General features: G+C 41.6%; 1 protein-coding gene across 4 annotated transcripts in view; it reads left to right on the top strand.

Annotated features, from left to right (window-relative positions):
- The window catches only part of TRPC3 (transient receptor potential cation channel subfamily C member 3), a 57,600-nt gene that overhangs the window by 16,307 nt on the left and 21,661 nt on the right, over positions 1-19,632 (top strand). For all 4 annotated transcript variants that reach the window (XM_024212699.1, XM_029910674.1, XM_024212693.1 and 1 more), the window contains 2 exons: positions 5,236-5,421; positions 15,875-16,039. In XM_024212699.1, the coding sequence (XP_024068467.1) occupies positions 5,236-5,421; positions 15,875-16,039 (351 nt within the window). The remainder of the gene's footprint in view (positions 1-5,235; positions 5,422-15,874; positions 16,040-19,632) is intronic.

Raw genomic sequence — 19,632 nt, 5'->3', positions numbered from 1 at the left:
GAACTTGTTACAAATTCTTAAAATGTTTAGTGGAGGAAATCCACATTAGATTTTGGTCCCAATTCTTCATTCCCTGTGCACATTTCTGTAGGAGTTTGGGTGTGCAAATACTGGATCAGAGCCAGGAAGCAGTAATCAATGTAATGGTTGAAAAACTAAATGTGCAAAAGTCAGGAAACCTTAGCTCTCACAGCAATCACACCCCATCCCTCTTTTGTATAGGTAGGGCCTAATTCTCACTTACATTAAGGCCACTTGGCGCCACTCTGGCAATGTAAAGGGACCTTAGAGTGAATATAAATGTAATTTATAAGCACTGAGATATAGCCTTAGTTTAAATGAAGATCAGGCCCACCGTACTTTGTATTACTGCATAAATTGTTAAATTGATGCCTAAATATTTATATATATAATGTGGCTAAGTGATGGTTTCAGTGGAGTGAAACTAAATTTTAATTTCCTAGCTTTTTTCTTTTATTTTTCAAAAATAGCTTTTCACTAACAGCTTTTCCCATTAAATGTCCATGTTATTTTAAGAAAAAAGAAAAGCAAATGAATGCTTAGATGGTAAAGGAAGTTGTGTGAGCTGCTTGCATGGTACACTATTATTATTTTCAGATTAGAACTCCTTTACTTCTCAGCCAGTTTCTTCATTTAGTAAATCCCACATTCATCACTCAGATCTATGTACGTATCAATAAAGGCATTTTAAAAAGGAAAAAGGCAGGAAAAAGCCTGGTCAGTTTTCTCAGAACTAAATTAAATTGTATTCATGCAAGGACAAAATTTGGATCTTGCTGCATAAAACATGTCATTTGGATAACTCAAAAAAAGCCAAACTAAATTTTACTAAACTTTAAAAAAAGCAGCATTGAACAGAGAATAGGCCTAATTATGTCAGAGCAAAGATTGATTTTTCTAAAACATTTTAAGTGCCGGAAAACAGAATTTAGGATGGCTGTGATTCCTCTCCCATCAATATAATGCTATTACTGCTGGCAATGAGGTTTTACGTAGGTGCATCCTCCCACACACTATCAGTTGCAGGATCTGAGCCATAATTTGTAGCCTTATGTTTCCTGTATGGCGTGCTGGATGATAACATGAGAGGACCCCATGTTTCTAAAACTAAAATGCCTGTTTATTAAGAGAGCTATGTACAGAGATGCTGCAACTGACGCTAGCTTTGAAGCTAGGGTTGCCAACTTTCTACTTGCACAAAACTGACACCCTTGCCCCGCCCCTCTTCCGAAGCCCCATCCCTTCTCTTAGGCCCCGCCGCTGCTCACTCCATCCCTCCCTCTGTCACTCGCTCTCCCCACCCTCACTCACTCGCTCATTTTTACCAGGCTGGCTCGGGGTTTGTGTGCGGGAGTGGGTGAGGGCTCCGGCTGGGGGTACAGACTCCGGGGTGCGGCCAGAAATGAGGAATTCAAGGTGTGGGAGGGGGCTCTAGGCTGAGGCAGTGGGTTGGGATGCAGGAGGGGGTGAGGGCTCCAGCTGGGGCTGAGGGCTCTGGGGTGGCACCAGGGATGAGGGGTTTGGGGTGCAGGAAGGGGCTCTGGGATGGGGGATGGAGCTGAGGGATTTGGATATGGGAAGGGGCTCCGGGCTGAGGCAGGGGATTGGGGTGTGGGAGAGGGTACAGGCTCTGGGCTGGGGGTGTGGGTTCCAGGGTGGGGCCAGAAATGAGGGGTTCAGGGTGCGGGAGGGGACTCCATGCTGGTTGAGAGGGGTGGGAGGGCTTGGCTGAGGGTGCAGGCTCCGGCTGAGGGTGCAGGCTCTGGGGTGGGGTTGGGGATGAGGGGTTTGTGGTGCAAGAGGGTGCTCCGGACTTGGGCAGAGGGGTTGGGTGCAGGTGGTGTGTGAGTGCTCTGGCTGGGGGTGCAGGCTCCGAGGTGGGGCTGGGGATGGGGATGAGAGGTTTGGGGTGACGGAGGGTGCTCTGGGCTGGGACTGAAGGGTTTGGAGGGTGGGAAGGGGATCAAGGCTGGGACAGGGGGTTCAGGTGCTGGGGTGTGAGGGCTCCAGATGAGGGTACAAGCTCTGGGGTGGGGCTGGATATGAGGGGTTTGGGGTGTAGGAGGGTGCTCTGGGCTGGGACTGAGGGGTTCAGAGGGCGGGCATGGGATCATCGTTGGGACAGGGGGTTGGGGCACGGGAGGGGGTCAGGGGTGCAGGCTCCAGGCAGTGATTACCTCAGGTGGCTCCCAGAAGCAGCGGCATGTCCCCACTCCAGCTTCTATGCGGAGGCGTGGCCAGGCGGCTCGGCACGCTGCCCCTTCCACAGGCGCCTCCCCTGCAGCTCCCATTGGCTGTGGTTCCCGGCCAATGGGAGCTGCAGAGCTGGCGCTTGGGGTGGGGGCTGCGCACGGAGCCCCCTGGCTGCCCCATGGCTAGGAGCCAGAGGGGGGACATGCTGCTGCTTCCAGGAACCGCTGGGAGCCTGCCTTAGCCCCGCCGACCAGACTTTTAACAGCCCAGTCAGTGGTGCTGACCGGAGCCACGAGTATCCCTTTTCAACCAGGCATTCCGGTCGAAAACCGGACACCTGGCAACCCTAATTGAAGCTATATGCACAGTGACTGGCTTCTTGGTGCCTCCTCCAAACTCTTCTCTCTTGCAACCTGTGCTCCTCCCTCCAAATTCCATGCAGGTTGCTACTCCTTATATTATTAACAAAATGTTAAGTTTTAATTTCCTTTCTTATGCCTGTTGTTTTAACTCCAAATGATTCTGTACATGGTGATTAATGTGCTTTCCTTTCCACCATTTATATAAATGCCTATTTAGTTGTAGTGAAAATGGTAGCAACTGTCTTTAAGTAGCAAATTAATTATTTAAGGGAAACCTTTCAATTTCTTAATTACTGATATGCAATGCTTTTGTTTTTGGAAATTAGAAAATAGTACAAATAAATACTGTATAACACTGCTGTGTAGAGCAACTTTCCAAAACATACTACAAAAAGCTAATTCAGTTAAAAAAATTAACAAAACTAATAGCAGAAGGGGAAAGAAATTGAGGCGCTTAAACAAGGGAAAAGATATGTTTGCAGATGGGCAGACGGTAAAGCTGAGATATATAGGAAGGATTTTCCAGCTGACAGGAGTTGCAGAGAGGAAAGGTCTCACATGAAGAGTGTTCAGAAGATGGAGTGTGTGAAAAGAAAGAGAGAATGCCAGTGCTAGATGCATAGAGAATAGTCAGTATGAAGAGACAAAGGATTCACATTGGTCCTTTTATAGCCTATAGGAAAAACTAGCTGGAGCAAATGATGGGGGGTTTTAAAAGAAAAGGGAGTACAATCTTGAATTGGGTCCTGAAATGAATGATGGACTGTTTATGCAACTGATGGGATCATATTTCTTTGTACATGTGGGAAGATGACCAACTGCACCTGTATATGAGGGAATCAAGTGCTGGGTCTTGGCGAGGCCACTGAGGAAGGTGTTAGAGAAATCAAGGTGAGGACATGAAAGCATGAATGAAGATTTCAACAGAAGTGGAACTGAGATATAGGCCTACATGGCTAATATCACAGAGGTGATAATAGGCAGTTATGCAGACATAAAAGTTTGCAGAAAGAAGGTTCAAGGTTAGGCATTACGCTAAAATTATGTACAGAGGTTGGATCAACAATATTGAGATGCAGCCACAAATTTCCTGTGAAGATAAGCAAAGAGGGTGGACAGATGGAAATTGTTAAAGGCTTTGACAGATATGAACAACTGAGTGTTACCAGTGTGAAAGTAGCAGCTACAGTTAATGGTAGAAATAAGATGACTCAGTGGGAGGAGGTAAATTGAAAAGGGTAGAAGAGTCAGCAATGTGCTATGCACTGCATAGAACAGGGGCTTACGCACAGAAAAGCTGTCACTGCAGCACTCTAGAAATAATAGTTTGACAGGTATAAAGGTGGGATCTCAACACACCTGCGTAACAGTGGGTGTAGTCCAGGAGAATAGAGTAGCCCACAGTGTCTAAGGAAGCAGTGAGGTCACAGAGAACGAAGAGAGTCCCAGAGACAGCAGAAAGAGAGAAGTATTTAACTATATACAATTGAGAGATTCCCATGCTATCACCAGCACTGAACCCAGACTGAAAATGGACAAGGATATTGTAGTGCAAAACTGGAGAGATGAGAAAATGCTACTTTTTCAAGTGCTTTTTAGAAAAAGAGAAGTTAGGACACTACGGGGTCCCATCTATGCTGCGAGGAGGGAGGCAATGGGCAGCTGAGGTAAACAGGTTAGAGCACTGTTCTAAACAACACTGTCCAGGCAAAACATGTTTAAATTGTGTTAAACTACATTTAAAACTAGTTCAGATAACACAGTGTTAATTCCCAGTACAGGGGACTTTAAAAAGAATCTCTGAAGCAAAGGAAGGTTTTTTTTAAGAAGGGGGGCAGATAGTGAGACATTTTAGAGACTTGGGGAAGGTAATAAAGACAGCAATTATTGACAGTAATGGTAGTGGAGGGAGAAACAGTGGTGGAAAATGAACAAATGAGACGAAAGGGCAAGGGATTAAGAAGGTAGATAGTTTTGTGACGGGACTGGTTCGTATCAGACATATGCAAGAGGTACATAGGAGAGAGGGGAGAGGAAAGGAAGGGAAAGGTATCTAGGGAGTGCTGGAGAAGACACAAATTATGGCAATTGGGAATTTCTCAGAAATGCTGGGGAAATGATGAGTGGGAGAGAGGAATAGAGAAAAAAATTAAAAGTAAGAACAAGGATTATCAGCACCTTTAGCAATGATGGATGAACAGAAATTAGATTTTGTAGCTCAAATGGCGATCTCTGTAGAATGTATCTGGCACATAAAAATACATTGGCATTTTTTGCAGCAGTAAGGTTAATAAGTCCAGGGTTTTGGTCTCCAATTTGGGAAATTCCATTTTACCACTGAAATTTCCTTAGCTCTTCCATTTTGACTCAGGATTCTTCTTCACTTGTCCTAAACCTTTGTGTAGTATTGTAGTGCACTGTTAAACGGTTGCCACCTCAGAGGTGGTCTGTTGCCTTTTAGTAGAGAGTGAAGTGATTGTAATATATAATATAGTACAATATATCTTTGTAAAGTACTTAGAGATTCACAGGATGTAAAGTACAATATAAATATGACACTATTAAGCTTTCATTAATTTGTCCATATTTCCTTATTGTCAACTGCTAAGCAAACCCATCTTGTGAGTCAAGGGCTATTATTTTTTAACTTCCTTTTCAGAATGACTATCGCAAGCTGTCTATGCAATGCAAGGACTTCGTGGTTGGTGTCCTTGATCTCTGCCGAGACTCTGAAGAGGTAGAAGCCATTCTAAACGGGGATTTGGATGCTGAGCCAGTTGAAACACAGAGGCACAGAGCTTCACTGAGTCGTGTCAAACTAGCCATTAAGTATGAAGTAAAAAAGGTAATCGTGTAACCAGCACTTTTAGACAATGTTGTATGTGAATGCATTGTATCCTATTCTGCATGTATTAATGGACTGACAGTAAATTGTCTTAAGACAAATATGTGGGCCAGATTCGCAGCAGGTATAAACTAACACACACAAAAACCCTCCAATGGAACTATGTCAGTGTATACCAGCTGAGAATTTGGCCCTGCATTTTTAATGACAGAAATAGCATGTGCCAGAAAAATGATATATTTACACAAATTACAGTGGGTGAAATCCTGGTCTCATCCAAGTCAATGGCAGTGAAGATTTCAATGGGGCCAGCATTTCACTCCGTTAATGTAGCTATGTGCATGAGTCTTCTCGCCAATCCCTGTGATAGCATTTTAATCAAAAGTGAAGGCTGTAGCCACAACAGGATTTCTTTCATGTTATCATAAAAGGGCTATTTTGTTAGTGGGTTTTTTTAAATGTTATATTTACTTGCTACTTGCAGTATTGGAATTGATCAAATAAATTATATCATAACCTGCTTGGAAAGTCTTGCATCTATCCACTAGTATAGCTATCTACACATATTTTTCTTTTTAAGGAGAGCCTTCATTTCACTGCTCTGAAAGAGAACACATTTCAATTGTTACTCTGTTTCTTTATCATATTTTTGAAAGCATCATATTAGCACCGAACAGCTCATCTGCAAATGTGATACTGTTAATCAAGCAGCCTTATAGAAAAAAATTCTGTCTGACTTATAGTGTCTTCTGTTTAAATAAATCAGAGTGCGTTCAACTGTGGAAATATGCACTTCAGTTTTATTGTCAGTTAATCAATTAGTTTATTCATATGTTTTTTGTAAATACTCAAATCACAGTATATCTGCAGTGGATACCAATGGCAAAGATTTTTTTTGCCATAAAACTACTTTATTCTGTGAAATGAATATTCTTTACAGCCAGAAATACAACTCTGTAGAATGCAACCGATTAGTTAAATGTTCATTGTATGCAGTGTAGTTGTAGCTGTGTCAGTCCCAGGATATTAGAGAGACAAGGTGGGTGAGATAATCTCTTATTCGACCAACTTCTGCTGGTTGAGAGAGACGCTTTTGAGCTCTTACAAGAGCTCTGTGTGGCTCGAAAGCTTGTCTCTCTCACCAATAGAAGTTGGTCCCATAAGAGATTACCTCACCCACCTGGTTTTATCAATTCATTATCATGTAAAGAAATTTTAGCAGCACATACAGAAGAAATATAGTGACTTATGCTGATGGTTGTGTGCAGAGGCAGGATAAAATTACCATAACAAAAATATTGCTATTTTCACAATGTTATGGTTTCCCATTTAATTTTTTTTAAATCCCCACAAAAATATGGGAATTCCCAACTTTTCAAAATTCCCATTTTTCACTTTATTTACCCACTTTTCCACTAGCTATGGTTATATGCTTTTCCAACAGGGTGAAATACATGAGTAACCATCATACAGTTTTGTAAAAGTGTAAAATCTTCAAGTGAAGGAAGCTGCTCACCACAGGTGTCCTCTTCTGTTTGGGCACAGGTGTAGCAAGGCTACTTCTTCTCTGGCACCGCCCCTGATGTCAGCCACTCCAGCCCTGTGGTGGTCTGCTCTTCTTGTACTCCAACCCTCTGCCTAGGTCACACCTCTCTGTCCACCCCTTTTGCAGTTATATAAAGATCCCTAATGGGGTAGCCCTGTTGGTTAGGTGATAGGCCTTTAGGATCTTCCCTTACCCAGGTTCTCCCTGTTAGGGGTAGGGTTTATGCCTTCTGCCCTCCTGGTGATAGGGGAACCAGGGCCTGCCCTTTCTAAGACCTGTGCCCAAAAGAGCTATACTGCTGCCGCCCTGGATCACTTTCTTACCAGTCCCCTCTTTCCCAACAGGTAAAGTAATAAACAGTAAATAACTGACATCAAAGGTAAAGTCTCAGATCTTCTGAGTGTTGCAAGTCTCTCCCTTATGGCTCTGGTATTGTCTCTGCAACCAGAGCCTCGGGCAACAGGACCTCTCCCACTGCTCCTTCCCAAGAGCTCAAAGTGTAGGTCAGTTCCCTTCACTGTCTGCTCCTCTACTAAGCTGGCCTGTTCCCCTTTTGATCTCCTCCTCCAAGCTGTGTGTGCTTTGCAGATAGGGTGGGGTGGGCACCTGGGGCCAGAGCAGCTGCTTAATCCCTTTCTTTCCAGGCTGGTGTTTGCACAACCTGTCATACTTCAAAATTGGGGAAAACCAATACAATTCTTGGCAAACTTCACAATTCTTGACACATGTTTAATGATGGGAACAGGAACCTCTCTCTAGATCAGTGGTTCAAAGCTAGCCAATATGAACATGGTCTAAAAGCCTAGAAGGGATTGGTAGAGACTCAGCCCTGGTCTACACTGGGGGTGGGTGGGATTGATCTAAGTTACGCAACTTCAGCAACATGAATAACGTAGCTGAAGTCGACATACTTAGATCAACTTACTTCACTATGGTGAGTCGACTGCTGCCACCCCCCGTCAACTCTGCCTGCGCCTCTCGCCAAGCTGGAGTGCAGGAGTCGACGGGAGAGCGCTCGGGGATCGATCGCTGCCTGCCGATCCGGCCGGTAGTGAGGACATACCCTGAAAGTTGTTTACCATCTGCTGTCTTTTCAATGCTTTGTTAAATGAGCTGTCTTTGTAATCAAGTCCCAGTAGACAAGCATCTTCACTGCAAAAAATCACCATCACTATGGTATTTTTTTTCTTCGCATTCTCAGCAGAGAGAGAGAGAGAGAGAGAGAGAAAGAAGATTGCTCAGTCTCAATGTCCATTCAGTCTCCTCACATCGAGTTGAGGAGCACATTAAGACGGTGGCATGGAGTGCGTGTTTCTGGTGCACACACTGTACCTGTTCTGTAGATAAATTAAAGGTTTTAGGTCCTAATCTTGGGCCATTCCATTGGCACAATAGGACCTAAACCCATTGAATTGGTGACCATGGTGACCCCAGAGAATCTGTGCTGGTTATGGAGATCCTCAGATGGGGTAAAGTCACCGTAGTTATGCCTATGCCACTCCCAACGGATGGCCAGGACAGAGAGCATGATAAGGAGAAAGGGGGCATGGCCAGGGAATTTCCACCCTGGGAGGGCCCCTTGGTGCTGTAATAGCCTCTTGGGGCCATTGGCAGCTGGTGCAAGTTGTAACAGCAGTCAAATTGCAGAGCAGATTTGGGGGATTGCAAAGGGTACCTTTGCCCTCATACCCTCAACTTTGTGTTAAACACTCCTTGGCTTCACACAAGGAAGTGGGGTAACATTTTGAAAAATGCGTAAGTGAGGCACGCCTGAAAATTTCACCCATAGTCCTTAGCCTCCCATATTTCTGTCTGGACTTCTGAGTTCATCTACAAAAGATAAGTGAACTTCTGCAAGACAAAAGTACAGCCAAGCATTGCTAGGATTGCAGCTCCATGTGATAATTAATGAGAAAAAAAGCCTTTTTTAAAAAAAGAGTTAAAAGCTAATGTCCTCAGAAGTGCAATGTGTGGGAAATGCAGCTCGTAACTCTGACTATCCAATAGAGCGCCTACACTTACTATCCTATGCACTGCATAAAAAAAACGTAGCCCTGCTCCAGAAACAGGGTATGATTTTGAGGCTAATGATCAAGATGAAACTGCAGCCTCTCAAACAGCATATGTCCAAAGGAAGTAAAAGCCAGGAGAAACTCTTTAGTACAACTAGATTGGCTCATCAGGCTAAGGAGTTGCTGCAATGCTGCTTGTCCTTCCTTATTGTGTGCTAGCTATCTCTGTATTTAAACTGCAAACAATCTCACAGAAGTTGCTCTCAGTGGGCCAAATCCTGCAGTTCTTATTTAGGCAAAACCCACTACAGGAATGTTCAACTGAAATCAATGGGAGTTTGGCCAGAGTACTGTCCAGCCACTCCCCTCAGTGGCAAACTGCAGTCCATGGTCTAGCCACTTCCTTCAGTGGCTCCAGCACCTTGCATCAGGGCCTCAGTCTGCAGATCTCTGCAGCCTGCCAAGTGCTGCCTTTAGCTCCCTGGGTCTCTGGCTGCAGTACTGCTCTGTCCAGGGTGCTTGCTGCCCTCCACCTACAAAGCAGCCAATCTTCCTCCCTTCTCAAGCTCCAGGGAGTGACTGCCCCTCCTCTGTTCTGCAGCTCTTCTTATATGGGCTAGCCTGACCCTGATTGGCTGCTCCTATAAGCCCTTCTGTGATTGGCTGTCTCCTACACAGCCTCCCTAGGGTAGCTTTTAACCTCTTTTCTGCCAGTGTGGGGCAGATGCATCATCACAGGGACTTAACACAATTCATGAGAATGTTAAAAATGAATGATGTAATTCTATAATTACATCTACTCATACAGAAAAATAGATATGTATTACAACTTGCATTGTTACCTGAATTTTCATAGTCGGTAAACTAAATGAAAACTGAATAGTGAAATGTGGTTCTCTGTTAACTATCTACAAGATGTTAAAGTCAAAAACAGCTATATAAAATTGGCTTATCAGATCTGGCCTCTGTGCCTATTCAGAGTTCAATGGGAGTTAGGATGACCAGATGAGATGAAGAAAATATCGGGACACGGAGGGGGGCAAAAAAAAAAAAAAAAGCCGAGAAAGCCCGGGGGCACAAAATATTGGGACAAAAATTGCGTCCCGACCAGAGATCAGTCGGGACACGGGCCAAACAGCTCAAAATCGGGACGGTCCCGATTTTATCGGGACGTCTGGTCACCCTAATGGGAGTGGGATTGGGCCCTAAAATAGATAAATGTAATGAAAGATGAGGTGGATGCGGGTGTGAGAATGTGAGATAGCAGAAATGCAGAAGTCACCAGTGGAAGGGGTGATGTGGTTGGAAGAGAGTTTGAGCTGTAGCATCCTGAAGAGATTGTAGGGGGAAAGCTGAGAAGATGGAAGCCAAAGAAGAGATTGCAGTGGTGAGGTTAGAAATGACCAAAGCATGAATTAAAATTTTGGTAGTGGATCCAGTGGGTTTCAGAGCCATTATAGGAGAAGTGACAAGATTTGGTGAGGGATCCTTATCTTCAAGGTGCTCTATGATCTGGGCCCAGGATGTTTAAAAGACCACCTAAAGCGCCAGGATGAAGACTGTGGTGAACAACAATGCTCCGCTAGCACAACGAAGCCTTCTCCAGTAAGAGTTGTCTGTGTGGGAGCCAGAGCTTTATTTAGAGGCCCCCCTGAGATGTGGAGTGAACTCCCCCAAGATCTAAGGACCATCACAAACCTTACTACCTTCCACTTCAAGTGCAAGGCACATTTTTTTGACCTTGCCTTCTTTGACATAAATATGTAGCAACCTGTATATTTATAACAAAACCAAAATTCTCTAAAATCCTACATGAACAAGACATTCCACTGTACACGCTTCCCCCAGGAGAGGATGAGAAAACAAACAACAAATGACAGATAGTCATGTTGCTTAATGCACTACTGGAAAGTGGTCAGATACTATGGTGATGAGCATGGTTTAAAAACCTACATAAAATAGAATAAAGGGGAGATAATGCAGTTGTCAATGGTTAAATTCACCTCTAATCTCCTCTTGGCGGCTCTCTGATCTGTTTCCTGAAGGGAACTTGCATAACTGTTGACAATACTCTCTTCCCCACTTGGTCCTCTCTCGTGTCAGTGAAGAAATAGCTAACATGGGCAGTTTTCCTCTTAATGTCAAATCAAAATGCTACTAGACCATTAGCAACAAGCCTACTGGGTGGCTAGACTTGTCTGTGGATGCGCATTAGAAGTGTGCTTGCACTGGGGGACTTCACTCTCCAGGACCAGGACCCCTGTACCTCCCGAGCGTAATAACTATTGGAGTAGAGGGGCTGTTTCTTCCCAGTCCCCCAGATATTTGGGGTGAGGCAGGTATTACGTCCCCTTTCCCCAAGATTTTTTAGGCCTGGCTTAAATACAATTTTGGAACTAGAAGTAACCTGTTGACTTCAGTCTTTCTCTGCTGCTCAAGGTGAACCTGCTGCTTCCTGCTGGGTGCCCCTGCTGGTGAACAGTGGATCTATCTGTGCAAAGGGTGGGGCTTATTCTTGCAAAAGGAAAGAGCACAAGAAAACCAGAACTCAAAACAAGCCAAATTCCAAATAAAATAATATTTGTGTGTATTTTTTCAAAATGGGCCAGGTTGCTATAACTCAGGATGACCCTCACTTTTCTAAGTGGTGACGGTTAGTTAAGAGACCAGATGTACATTAAGCTCTTAATGACTTTTACCTCTTGATCTGCCATTCCATTGTAAGCAGAAAATGCTTTACTATGTGATTTAGTTGGCACATGAGTCACACACCAGCGTATTTAGAGAATTTTCTTTCTAGCAAAGTGGATTAAAAGGTGAAGATCACTTCCCTGTTTAAAGCCACTGCATCAAATTAACATTTTTCTCCCTAAGAGATGAGAGATTTCCTTGTCTTCATTACCTGCCTCTTGATTTAATTTTTGTTAAGAAGCCTGCCCTATTTTACTATAAGCATTTTTAAATGATATTTGACATTAAGTGGAAGTTAGCTTGCAAGAGAGTTGGCAAGCAACAATGAATGGTACCTTATGATCTCAACAGAGAACGAAGAATAGTAAAGTAGATGTACAATGCTTACATTATATTGATTTAGTTTGAGGAACTCAGTTCAAACCGCAAAATGCAGTCTGAAACAATCTGTCTGAGCTACATAGAGAATTAGCTAGCGTTCGTACAGGAGTACTGTATGGTGTTATCAGAACAATTTAAAAAAATTGTGAAGACTCCTATAATTTTCTAATTTAGTGGCAAATTATCACAGATCGGCAGGATCTGTGCTATGCCCCAGCTTTTGCACAGTCTTTTGGAGGAACCCCTTTAGTGTGCCTGACTCCCCAGGGGTCTTACTCTTCTTTCAGGGTAGGCCATACAGCCTCACCACTTCCTAGGGAGAGCTAGGGCTCCAGCACCCCTGCTTCACACGCTGAGCTCTACCCAGTGAGTCCAACTGAGAGAGACTCCTGATAGAGACTTGTACACTCTTCAGGGACTAGTGCACCCCAGCCAGTATTGTAATGACATCCAAACAGCATTTTCAAAACAGTAGGATTTATTAATGAGGTGGAACACAGCATAGGAAGTCCTTAGGTTAGCATAGAGAAATGAAGGTTAAAGCATAGTCCATTCTGGTCAAGCCATAATTCACCAGCCAATCTGTAGTGAACTCCATTTTCAGGCTCTGTCTCTCTGACTTCCTCTTTAATCAGTCCCCATGTGCGAGAGAGCTCGAGTTTCTTCCAGTGCCCACACTTATGCTCTCCTACCTCACACATCCCAGTCCTTTGTTTTCAAGTTGGGGGTCTCTGCTCAGCTTCCCTCTTGAAAGTGTCAATCCAGGAGTCACTGGAGCTTGCATTGTCTCTTTAGACCCCTTATTGAGCTGGGATGGTTTTGGCCAGTTTCTTAATGACTCTATTCATTGCACCCAGACACGGAGGTAACACACCTATGTCTCTAAGTCCGCCCTGAGATCAAACTTAATCCTTTTCTCCCAACTGGGTAGCAATGTAAAGTATGGGGAAAATTGAGGCAAACAGAGGATTCATAAAAATGTTTAAAAATATTCTCACTTTGTTACACAAGTATTGGCCAATTTAACTACTTTATAAATATTACAAAGTAAGCATACTTTGCTCTTGAATAGTACTTTTCATCTTTAAAGTGCATGGCAAACATTAATTGAATCTTCACAACACCATGTGAGACAGTCTGTCTCAGATAAATGCTATTTATTATCTTCATTTTACAAATGGAGAAACTGAGGTTAAAAGTCAGACTTGCCCAGAACTAGAAAAGGAATCAGTTTTAGAGCAATGAGGATGCTATTACTTTTGTGCTCACCCTGCTTAGTCTTGTGCACAACTTCACACAACTCTCTCACTACATGGCGGTCTTACTGTACATCTTCACAATAATATAGAAACACAAAGTCAAGGTTTAAAAAACAGTGCTAAACAAACTCACTTTTAAACAAAATCAAAACAAAACTGATTTTAATAGACTAAAGCTTAAAAGTTATCAAAACATTTGCAAGTGTCTTTCTTTTACACTACATTTTCTATTTCTTATATCAGTGTTTATTTGTAATAAATATTAAAATGGAATTAAGTACAGTACTCCACGCAGAGTTAGTCACAGCTTGTCAATATAGAATTACGTTTTGGTGAATATACCCTTCTCTATGTATATGTGAATCTCTTACTGATGCTAATGAAAGTAATGTGTGCATGCATCTACTTGTTGCAGATAAATATAATGTACCTGAAAGAAGAAAGATCCCTGTACATTAACAGGAAATAGATCCCATAGGATGTATCATTTTTGGATCTAAAGCTTTCATGTATTATTTCCATTAAACTTTCTGACAGCCGGAAAAAAAGGCTGTGGAAACTACAAGACAGTAAACCTCCCATGAATGATAGCATCTGACAAGCAACCCAGTGCTAATGTTGTATTTATTAATAACAGTGGGATTAATAACAATTAATAGCTAACTGGGAGAAGCAAGTTCCTACACTCAACTTGATAGCATTTCTCTGTCTGTCTGTTTCTGTCTGTTGTTAGGACATTGATCGCTTCACTTGTATGCTATACATCTTTGCCTCACCTTTTGTCTAGTTTTTGCCTTTTTAGATTCTAAAGTGTAAGGGTGGAATTTTCAAAAGCACTTAGAAATGGCATGGGAGTTTTACTATTCACCTCAATCGGAGTTAGGCCAGCACAGAAAGATTTGCAAATCCCATCCCAAATGTACACATTTGAGTCTCTGGAAGTTAGGCATGTAAATTCATTATTCAGGCACCTAAATAAGTGGTCTGATTTTAAAGATTTAGAGTTAATGAGAGCAGTGTATACTCAGCACCTCTGAAAATCAGGTCACTCTTATTTAAATGCTTAAATATGGATTTAGGTGCATAACTTTAAGCACTCAAGTTTTAAAATGTTGACCTGAGATCTTTTATGGCAGGGACCGTGTCTCCTTATGTGTTTGTCCAACATGTAACACTATGGTGTTCCAATTCTGATTGGGTTTTTTGAGCGCTACTGCAATCTAAATGAACAAATAAAAATAATGTGCACTGGACAAAAATAAAATAAACCTCCCATATGAGAGATTTGTTCAAAATCAAATGATCTACTGTAACTAAAAAGAACAGATTTTAGTATTTTTAGTTAAAACATACACCTCTCAGATCTCATTTGAGCCTCTGTAAGGTGTTGTTATGATGTTAACAGCACAGTAAAACTAGTAAATTAATAAATAAATGTAATTATAGCATAAAACTGCATAGTGGTAACAATCTCTATGTTCAAGAACCTTTTGATTTTTAAAATAATACAAGAGAAAGAATCATTTTTGGAAGACCATCGAACTACGCCATTTAATAGTATCTTTCAGCTAAGATATTGTTGAGGTCATGAATTTCTGTCAGAACAGAGGAAACATGATAATAGATTGTGATATCTATTTTAAATGTTTAGAATAATTTATAACAAAGCATGTAACACAGTAAACGGAGAGTTCTGATAGCATTATGGACCACGAGAGTAGCTTTTCACTAGATTCCCAAAATGGAATTTCCTTGTATTACATCATGGCAATTTTTGTTTGTTTTCCACAGAATTCCATTCCATTGGGATGTTTTGTTAGAAATGTCCTGTGATTGCTTTCCATATTGTTAAGAAGTCAGATGAGTAGTGGTATCATGCCTTGTTGAGACTAATATAACTACACAGTGCCACTACAATACACATTACAATATAGCTTCTGCTGCTCAGTAGGAGTGTTCCAAACCTTATATTATAATCTTGCTGATTTATATTTCTTGTTTTAGTCCATTTTAAACTTCAAATGGGATATTTAGTGAAAGAGGTGCTTAATGCTTTCAAAAAGTAATTCGGTTTTCAAAAAGAAATTAGATTCTTTGTGTGTGGGAGTGGCAGGGGGCAGGGTTACAGGTGAGTTAGTTTCAGATTTGAAAGTTCTGGGATCCATAGAAACACTTCATATAGATTGGAACAATTTTGGTCTGCTAGGGCTGAGCAATTTGTGAAAACGCATGAGAGCACTCAGCTCCGAAGGAGATAGCCCATAATCTGTAGAGCCAAACTTGGTCTCAGATGTGAGGCTTTTGTTAAATTTAATGAGCACTGCCCACATGTGCATCCAAATGCAGAATTTGGCTCATTAATTCAGATCATCACTTCAGTTTCTATTCCTTCTCTTTTTTGTTTATTTATAAATTAACCAAAATGTTAGGAAAGGACAAAAAGAACATGCTTTTAAAGATCTAAATTAATACTTGTTATTTATTTGCTGATCCTGCATGTAATGTTTATATAATTCTTATTATAAATTGTATTGAACCTTGATTTTCTTTCTTTTTATCTACAGTTTGTGGCCCATCCAAACTGTCAGCAACAGCTATTGACTATCTGGTATGAAAATCTGTCAGGATTACGGGAACAGACCATAGCTATCAAGTGTCTCGTTGTGCTGGTTGTTGCATTGGGCCTTCCACTTCTTGCCATTGGTTACTGGATTGCACCATGTAGCAGGGTACAGATTTTTTATAAATTACATATTAAACACCTTGTACTGGTCCAGATGTTCCTTTTCAGTTACTGTCATCTGCAACGTAATCTTGCACTCCTAGTTTTGTATCACCTGAATTTTAACTAATTATTCAGAATTTTTAGAAATCGCAGCCTTGAACCAAATTCTCTTATTTTAAAGATTGATCAAGTATGAGGAGGAAATGTTATTCTATGTGCAAGTAAATTGTGTTTGAGAACTAAGATATGTAATAAGCTCTCTCAGACTCCATGATATTTATGTTTGTTTTAATATTTTGGGTTAGATTCTCTCCATGATACCAGCTATGCACTTGAACTTGTACAAGTACTATGTACTTTTTGCTAATGACCACTTCCTACAGTGGCCCAAAAAGCTCTATATCAGTTCCTCTCAGCTGGCATCTCAGGAATCTGATTCTGCTCTCATATAATTCTATAGGAAAACTACCATTGACTTCAATGGTACAGGATTGAGCCCTAAATGAAATACTTGTTGTTGCTAAACTGTTAGGTCAGATTGCTTATAAAGGTGAATTGCAAAGCAAAATTTAAATGAAGCACAGTTTTCTAACCACACTGTGGGGGCATTCAGAAGAGAACAACATTTTTAACAAATCATTTCACATTTATATTTTCCCTCGGTGAAATCATCCTGGTGTTTCTAGGTTCACAGATGATGTCATAACACAAATACCAGCAGTCTCACTGAAATCCATTCATTCCATGATATGTGTGATGTCAACCAAATGATGTATTCTGATATATCTTCAGTAAACCAGGAAGAACAAAAGAGGATTTCACAGAGAGAAGGTTTTTTTAAAGTTTACTTAGAACTTACTTCTTTGCGGAATGTCTTCCTGGCCCTTCCCCACAAGCTCATTCAGAGGGGGTATCCAGCACAGAACTCTGTGTTCCATTTGAGTTTATATTTTGCTTTGCAGTTCACCTTTAAGAGGTGATAAGATTCTGCACACACCATACATTTTTAAAAGGAAACTGATGTTTTCTTTCCCTGGTCATTTGTTTATTTGTTTATTTGAAAGTTTAATCTTTATGAAATAGCATAATTGTTACTCAGATTATCTTCTGAAATGTCACTTCCCTTGATGAGCTATTGTAAAGGTAACCCTTATAGCTGCATGGTAGACTGATGTCATGTAAACTCATGATCAGGTTTTTTTTAATGTCTGATATGGAAAAAATGACATTTCTCCAGGAGCTTTAATTCCCACTGCCAGAAACACTTGGCCGTTTTTGAATGCTCATGTGAAATCAAAGTATTGGATGTACAGATCAACTGCTTAATACTGTAATTTAAAAATGCTTTATAAAGGTCAGGTACAAACAGGGGCTATTAAAGTCCTTTGTATAACTAGTGAATGTCAAATTAGTGCATACTTTACTGCTCAGCTCACTGAATCTGACCCCTGACTTCAGGTCCAGGAAAACCTTGAGATAGGGAAACTACTTTAGACTCCTCACTCACTAAATTCACTGGCTTTCTTGTGAAAGGCTATTGCTGTTAGTGCAGAACTTCAGATGAGGTTTTAAAATCTCACATAATATTTTGTCTTATGTCATAATTAATACCGTTCTTGGCCCTATGCTATTCAACATTTTTATCAATGACCCAAAAGAAAACAGAAAATAATCACTGATCAAGTTTGCAGATGACACAAAAATTGGAGTGGTAAATAATGAAGATAGGTCACTGATATAGCGCGATTTGTATCACTTGGTAAACTAGGTGTAAGGACACACGCATTTTAATGGGGTTAAATGAAAATATATACATTTGGGAACAAAGACTGTAGGCCATACTTACAGGATGGGGAACTCTATTCTAGGAAGCAATGACTCTGAAAAGGATTTGAGGGTCGTGGTGGATACTCAGCTGAATGTGAGCTCCCAGTACAATGGTGTGGCCAAAAAAGTTAATGTGATCCTTGGATGCATAAACGGGAATCTCAAGTAGGAGTAGAGAGGTTATTTTTCCTCTGTATTTGGCACTGGTGTGATTGCTGCTGTAATACTGTGTCCAGTTCTGGTGCACACAGTTCTGGAATGTTATTGATAAATTGGAGAGGGTTCAGAGAAGAGCCACAAGAGAATCGTTAAAGGATTAGAAAATATGCCTTACAGTGGCAGACTCAAGGAGCTCAATCTATTTATTTTAAGAAAAAGAAGGTTGAGGGGGGACTTGATTACAGTCTATATGTACCTATATGAGGAACAAATATTTGATAATGGATTCTTTAATCTATTAGAGAAAGGTATAACACAATCCAATGGCTGGAAGTTGAAGACAAATTCAGGCTGGAAATAAGGTGTAAATTTTTAACAGTGAGGGTAATTAACCACTGGAACAATTTACCAAGGGTCATGGTAGATTCTCTAACACTGCAATTTTTAAATTAAGATTGGATGTTTTTTCTAAAAGCTATGCTCTAGGAATTATTTTGGGGAGTTTTGTGGCCTGTGTTATACAAGGGGCTAGAGCAAATGATCACAATGGTCCCTTCTGGCCTTAGAAGCTATGAATACAACTGATATGTTTGCACTAACTTAGTATTATTCCCTTGCTATATTTGGGGAGCCAGATAATTCCTGCATCTTTGAGAGACTGTGCAGGGGTTGAGGCAAGAAGTTCTGACCACCACTAACCTTGCAATATCTCATGAAAGGACAGGGGTAACAGTAGTCCTTACGCACAGGGGTCTTCAGAGACTGCTCTGTGCATATATCCCCAAGGGTGCTATTCACTCCAAAAGGGGTTGGAAGGAAGCTGGGAGAGGAAACTGGTAGAAACTGTATTTCCTAAGATGCAGTCCCTCCTGGATTTCCCAATGGTGTGGGGTGGTTGCATCTCTGCACAGTCTCCACTTTAGGCCAACATTTAAATGACACACTGGTCCATAGTTACCCGAAGTCTTTGGGCCAGAATTTGATTGCTCTTTTGTGGGTGCATTACAGGAGGTTGGGGGAAAGAATGCCCATCCCCCAAGAGCCCTTTCACTGTCACTCATTGAGTGCATAAACTGGGGAGTCACAGCACCAACAGAGGTACAAGGAACCCCCCCCACCCCGCAAGAGGTTGGCAGTAGAATCCCTCCAGAAAAGGTGAGCTATGGCTCTGCCCCTTACCACACTGGCTTGTGGCACCGGGCTAGTGCAAATGGGATCACATGCTCCCTCTTTGTACAGGAGGTAGCAAATGCAGCTCCAGAGTGCTTTCCCTTCAGCTTCCCTGAAGTGTGCTGCTTCCTCTGTCTTCTGCAAGAAGACTGCTGCTGGCCACTGCCACTGTTGTAATGCACCTCCACCCACCCCAAATGCAGCAACATTAATAGAGCCATCTCTAGCCCACAGAGTGCTCTTTTAATCCAGATGAATTCATTTAAACATGTTAATATTTCTGAACTCGTTTTACTTACTTTGTTGCTGTGTAAATTTTTCCAATCATTTTTTTAAAAAGCATTTACAAAGTCTTGATCTGGGGGATATTTTATGCTCTGAATACATCATCCAGAGAAGAGTCTGCTTTTCCTCAGGCATGATATAAATAGTGCTTTGATG

This window comes from Terrapene carolina, unplaced genomic scaffold (genome assembly GCF_002925995.2).
Source record: "Terrapene carolina triunguis isolate 2854851 unplaced genomic scaffold, T_m_triunguis-2.0 Scaffold66, whole genome shotgun sequence".
Lineage (NCBI taxonomy): Eukaryota > Metazoa > Chordata > Testudines > Emydidae > Terrapene > Terrapene triunguis.
Note: the sequence above shows the minus strand (reverse complement) of the source record. Positions and strands in the feature narration are given on the sequence as shown.